We start from the raw sequence: 6,700 nt of genomic DNA on the forward strand, positions 1-6,700 counted from the left end.
ATGGAAGATGTATGTACATAAAAATTAAAATTTTCTTATATATGGCAGCTATACAATAAAATTTGAAAAATTGCATGTATGATTAAAAATTCGTATTTTTTTCCTTCTTTATGCTACACATAATGTTATAATAAACTGCTAACATCAACTAACATCAAAATTTTCCATGACATAAGACCAACCGGACATAGGGTTTAAACGGAAATGGGACAAAATAAAATAACAAATCGTTAGAGTAACACACAGATAGGTTTATTGTTATTCATATTATAAATTTGCAGCATCAATAGATCCTTGCATTAATTTTAAATGGGACTGTATAAAAGTTTATACTTATAATTTTAAAACTATAATAAAAAAATAAAGTAAAATTTTTTCTGTACATACAGGATGATTTTTTGTTACATATTAATCAAGAAATATTATAGAACTCAAAATATCATAGGTCATTTATATATATATTTTTTATTTATTTAGTTGTAAGTAAAAAAATGCATCAGAGATGCATGTGTTTTCTATAATAAATAAATAAATAAATAGTTCCTAATCATACATTTTCTTTATTTTGGGTTTTATATTTATTTCTGAAAATTTATATTTAATTAAAAACGCATCCTATTAAGTATATGTATATATTGGACATATTTAGTGTGTATATATTGGATATATAGACATGCACAAGTAGATTTCTTTTTCCGTTTGTTTCTAAGTATATACCGGATCTTGATGCGCATTAAATAAATTTGATTTATATTATAAATAACATTTAAAAAATTGTGCTAATTTTAGTATAATTTTTCGATTGTATTTTGTTATTTCTTTTTTTTTAAACGGTGTGTTACCTAATAGAGATGGTAGCATTTTTATAATTAGCTTAATCTCGTGATGAAATTATTTGCGAGATTTCGACAAAACTTAAAACAAATCCATGTCTGGCTGGTCCAAGTCATTATAACTAATAATTGGTCTTGATGTAGAATCCGGAGCGGGCCTGTAAAACATTGTATTACCATGTTCAATATATCAAACAGGCCAAGGTAATATTACCAAATCTTGAATCTTGTTTCAATTCAATTTACATCAAAGAAAATTGAATGTTAATCGTGTAATCTTTCTATAAATCAACCATACGATTATCTCAAAGTACTTAAGTACTGTATTTAAGTACTGTCAAAGTACTGTAGATTTTATTAATTGCATTAAAATATAAAAAAGTTTTCTTACCGTCCACGATTAAATCCGCCACGATTAGAACGTGGAGCACTAAATCCAAATCCGCCACCATAACCAGAACCAAAATTGCTTCTGTTACCGCCAAATCCACTACTGTAACTTCCGAATCTAGAAATATTTGTGGATGTTTGCGTTGAGTACCTTAATGACGTTATTTCATGTTATTTCAATGTTATCGTTGATAGTATTTCACAAAAGATAAAATCGCATTTTTATACTATATACACTACATGCATGCACGCACGCACATCATAATAATAGCATTTATTTCGTAATTTTTAATTACCAGTAACTCTCTTGTACTTACGAACTGCAACCATATGGCGCAAAATTGTCCCGTGATCCTTCTCTTAATGGAGCTTTGTTGCCAGGATGCTCAGGAAGCTGAGGTCTTTTTGGATCTTTTAAATAATTGTTGAAGTACTCAGCTTCCGCTTTCACTTCGGCAACTTTCTCAGAATGCTTATTGAAGATATGTTTACGGATAAAATCAGGTCCTTTAAATTTTTTTCCGCTAAGAGGACACAGCCATTTGTCTTTCGATAATTCTTGGGTGTTGGCTTGAACAAACTTTTCGACTTCACTGTTTATATATTAAGGAAATATTGTTTAAATCATGAAAAGTATAAATCTGAGAAAATGATGATTAATTTAAACCAGTGTTCAAGACGTGTGATTCTGAATATTGGCTTAATGCGTGTCAGCGTTTGTCCCCCCTATTGTCTTTCTTTTTCTTAAGAGATGAAAAAAGAAAAGTGATATATGCATCAATGCCGATATATGTAAAATTAACATTAGAATTTTGGACAGCATTGGTCATTTTTTAGATTCATGCTTTCTATTGTATTATGTTTAAATATAATAATAATAATTAAAAGCACATAGAAGAAAAGGATACGCTTCAGCATTTTTCGCGCCTAGTTTCTCGAAATCTTCATTGGATAAAGTAACAATTGGTTGCAGAAAAGCAGACATTTTGCTTTCAAAGTTGCGACAATATTCCGATAATTCTGAACTTGAGACTTTGGCAGTGGGTGGACATCCTCTCACATGCATTATTCCGCATCTATTTGGCATCTCGTCCTCATTTGGATATTCGCAGTGATTGTAATAATCAACGGAATGAACAATTCGCAAGTATAGCACTAATCTGTCTAATACCTGCGAGAATGATAATATATATTTTATTGATAAATATAAAATATGATATATTACATACTTCATCAAATTATTATTTATGTTTGATTTTCCATATATTATTTAAGTTTATTTAATTTACCTTGATTAAAACTGGATCTCTTTCGATTGAACTATCTCCATCGCCACCTAACTGACCTTCTTCTTGTTCACCTGACATACCTAATAATTCTTCTTCTTCAGCTGAAGCTTCTTCTATCAAGTAATCTGTTATGTTTTTCAATACTGGATTTTTAGATGATAATCCGAAAGCCTAAAATGCCATGCAAAATTTCATATAATTGTGAATCAAGATTTCGTTTCTATCAATAAATGTTGTATATATAAATGCAAATTTTACTTACAGCTTGCTCAACCTCATTGCTACTTTGAGTGGTCTTATTTTCTTTGTCGTCTTCCTGTTTTATTGTGTTTTCATCTTTCTTTTCTTCCCTCCATAGTCCCACTTTATTATCCAAATTGTGAACAATTTTGGCACTAAGTTTAATATCATGTCTGACTATTTGCTTGTGAGATGTTAAACCATTCACTGATCGAATACGTCTTGATAGATCTCTGTTTACTATTGCACCAAGCTCACAATCACGTAACTATGTGAGAGATGTAACAATTAAAAGTATTCATTTCTTTTTTTTTAATAACAAATGCACGTACGAATCAACTTACTCGAATGTTATTTAAACTCCAGCAGATTTCTTTGATGTTCACTTGACGTTCGAACGAAACCCAGCCACGACGGAACCATCGTCTTTCCGGCTGTGGATCTGCTATAGCCACACGTAAGAATCCAGGAAATCGCTTGCACATCTATTCGTTAAACATAATTATGTAATTATATTATGTTATAAATGTCAGTAATCATCAATGCAATCATTAATGCAAAAAATAGTTTAAAATAAAAATGTAAATTATTTAAACATTGACAAAACTTTTACAAGATTTATTATCTAAGAAGATTTCAACTAACAGCTTCGACTTCTGCCTTAGTAATGGTCGGTGCCAAGTTACGAAGAAAGATGCTACTAGTTTTATGCAACGCTCTAGGTTCCTTCTCTTTGTCTTCACTAGCCAAATCGATTACTGCTTCTGGTTCAATTGTAGACTTTTTATTATTTTTTGCTTCCACTTCTGTTTTAACTTCCTGTTTCTCTATTTTAACGTCTTTTTCATCGGCATCTTCATTACTAACTTCTATTTTCTCATTGGCAGCTGAAATTGATTTACAAAAAACAAATATGAATATTATTCTAATGACTGATCACTGAAGAGGACCGACATTAGAGATTGAAATGTTTGTTTGGTTATATTATTTGAATTACATGATTGTTTAAATTAGCGCACATTAATTAACCGAGTTCTGATAGTCCCTCACGATCTATTTGAATTGTTATTCATTATAGCTTATTTTAATACATTATTAAATTACAAATACGAATATTATTCTGATGACAATTCAACATTTTCACAAAGCATACAGATTTAATTATACTTACGCATTTCTACTTTCGATGTATCCAATTTATTACTGTCACTACCAGAGGAACTACTGCTGTTGCTGCTACTGCTGCTACTATTGCTGTCAGTACGTTTACGCTTTCTTGATTTCTCCGATTTTTCCGCTGTAACAAAATAACTTATAACTTATAACATATGCGAATGAAAAATCTCTATATAAGATAAATATTTTACGTACGAGGTTTATCATTATCAGCAGTTTCTTCTAAATTTTTATTTTCTTCATCTTCATTTTCCTTGATTTTGTTAGAGTCAGATATTGCATTTTCATTTTTTACTGTGTCTTCAACTTCCATATTAGCATTTTGATTATTCTTCGGATCTTTCTCGTCATGTTGTGAGTCATCCACCTTATTTTCTTCGCTAAAAATAAAGTTAATAGCATTAATGTTATTAATACATTATTTCTTCATATTTCATATATCTTTTTCAAAATATCATAAAATACCTATTTTCAGATTTCTTTTCTATAGAAGATTTTCTCTTGTGATCTTCCTTTTCTTTCAGAATGTCTTTATTTATAGACTTAAATGGTTTCACATTTAAAATCTGTAAATCTTCCTCTGTTCCTCCCTCTAGTTTAATAACCACTGCATCTAAAAGGTGTAGCAGTGAATCTGCTTGATCAGCATCAACAGACACCTTTTCTATGTCTCCTGATTTTAGCATCTCCAGAAAAATTTCCACGCGTTTCTAAAGTATAAAATTTAAGATTTCTGTCAGCCGGGCAGCAAATATTAATTAATGATAGAATGAGAAAATAAGTTATACATTTTGATGTTGTAATTACCTTAAGCGCTGATACTTGTTCTTCTTTCCTTTTTACTGATTCTTCAGGATGATATTTTATTTTGAACCTAACGATCAATAGAAAAAAATGCGATAAATGGATGTTCACAAAATAATTTATATACATATAATAATATTAAACAAGTCCAGAATAGAAACATACGTATTAGAGATGCAGCTAATTCTGTAATTTAAGAAAGGCAACGCGGATAAAAACATAGATCTTTTATGATACACGCAGATATGAGGTATGTAAAACATCATAAAGTAATTTTTTAATGCGACACGGAAAATTAAAAAAAGTAGATATAATGTTTCACTTCCTCATATTATGCATGCGCATGCATATATCCATAAAGTAAAATTTTAGAGTATTATATCATATGAATCATAATCCTTCCCTCATGTTTTTCCTGTAGTAACTTAAACGATATATAAAATTTATATACAGCAAAGCGCGTGTAAAACAAAGTATCCACGTGAAAAATGAAACATTAATAAGTTTTAAAATTATATTCTATATCAATTAGATCGTCATAAATACAAAATTTTTTGAGTTGTATGAATTTTAATTAACTGTGAATCATCGTTTTGTGACTTACAAATCCACATTCATAATGCTCGAAAATATATCTCAAATATTTTGAGTGCCATGTAGCGCGATCGCGCTGTTTACTTTTCATATCAAAAAGTGCTAATAAAAGCCACAATAAATTTGATAGTGTGCTTAGTTGTATCATAATTCTTAGAATTTGATTACGTTTTACAATTGAAGTGTTTTCTTTCCATTTATTAAAATTAGTTAAAGAATATTAGATAATTTTATTTTTATTTATTATGACATTTATTATGGTACTTTTTAATATGTAACAGAAGACGCGCGAACGTGCTCCTTGGCATTTTTCGCACAAGTTTTAACGAATACCTTTGACACTCAAATGGTTAAATATGGTCGGAAATATCAACTCAGAGTGGAGCCTCACCTGTAGTCATATTTCTACTCGCATTCAGTTTTCTCGTCGACACAGAGTCTTATCGACAAAGACAGTATATTCTCGAATATAAAAATAAATAACGGGTTTAGAACGCGGCCTACGCGAGCAATATTTGGGCTTTGCGCGCCCAGCTCGCAATCTATTTAGCTACCTAACAGGCACCTTGTGTCTTCAGCGATGCGCGAAACGCGAAATTCATAAAATATCGTACGAGAAAATAAACGAGTAAGATGACCCTTGCAAGGTATAAGACGGTGGCGGCGATTTGCTGTAGGGATAGACAAAGCTGGTCATATTGTTTAAAATTAGCTATATCAACAACAATATATCTGCAATTTATCAGAAATTATAAATCATTTTCCATTTCTTCCAGGCATGTAACCATATATGTACATGCATGGACAGATTTCCTCGCGACTGATTTCCTACAGTGGCATTACTCAAAAGTATTCATTGCTTATATAAATTTAATAATTTGAAAAGTAGCATTTCAGCCACTGTAAAAATAAATTCGTTTGTTATTTATTAAAAACGCCATAATAAAATCGTTTAATCCTAAACAATGTAACCCTAAAAATGTACATGTAAAAACAAAGAATATAAGAATTAATATACCATTCTTCGTCTTTATGGGCGACAAAGAATTCATTGAGCTGTTGCCTCCTAAATTCCAATTTGTACTCGTTGTAGCGTTTAATTGCCTCTTCGTCAGTAATAGTATCTTCTTGAGTACCAAGGAATGCTTTGAATGACATCATGGGTGGTTGGGTTTCAATATTTGAATTACTGAAATTACCTGCAACTTCTCGACTGAAAACAATCAAAAATATAATATATATGTATTATTATATACTTCAATCACGATATAAATATTAAGGAATCTATAATACAATAATCCATCGTATAATATTTGTATTACACACACACACACACACACACACACACACACACACACACACACACACACACAC

At 30.5% G+C, this 6,700-nt stretch overlaps 1 protein-coding gene across 5 annotated transcripts in view; it reads right to left on the bottom strand.

Annotated features, from left to right (window-relative positions):
• The window catches only part of LOC108684169 (serrate RNA effector molecule homolog), an 8,697-nt gene that overhangs the window by 450 nt on the left and 1,547 nt on the right, over positions 1–6,700 (bottom strand). For 2 of the 5 annotated variants that reach the window (XM_018188320.1, XM_018188319.1), the window contains exons 4-16: positions 6,345–6,539; positions 4,736–4,802; positions 4,394–4,638; positions 4,124–4,308; positions 3,924–4,049; positions 3,398–3,639; positions 3,097–3,237; positions 2,775–3,020; positions 2,513–2,683; positions 2,132–2,394; positions 1,541–1,816; positions 1,225–1,374; positions 838–991 (exon numbers count right to left, since the gene is read on the bottom strand). In XM_018188320.1, the coding sequence (XP_018043809.1) occupies positions 916–991; positions 1,225–1,374; positions 1,541–1,816; positions 2,132–2,394; positions 2,513–2,683; positions 2,775–3,020; positions 3,097–3,237; positions 3,398–3,639; positions 3,924–4,049; positions 4,124–4,308; positions 4,394–4,638; positions 4,736–4,802; positions 6,345–6,539 (2,383 nt within the window). In that variant the 3' untranslated portion in view covers positions 838–915. Of the gene's footprint in view, positions 1–837; positions 992–1,224; positions 1,375–1,540; positions 1,817–2,131; positions 2,395–2,512; positions 2,684–2,774; positions 3,021–3,096; positions 3,238–3,397; positions 3,640–3,923; positions 4,050–4,123; positions 4,309–4,393; positions 4,639–4,735; positions 4,803–6,344; positions 6,540–6,700 lie in introns of those variants that run through there. The other 3 variants (XM_018188322.1, XM_018188323.1, XM_018188321.1) reach the window with 3 other exon arrangements.

Source organism: Atta colombica, unplaced genomic scaffold (genome assembly GCF_001594045.1).
Source record: "Atta colombica isolate Treedump-2 unplaced genomic scaffold, Acol1.0 scaffold126, whole genome shotgun sequence".
Lineage (NCBI taxonomy): Eukaryota > Metazoa > Arthropoda > Insecta > Hymenoptera > Formicidae > Atta > Atta colombica.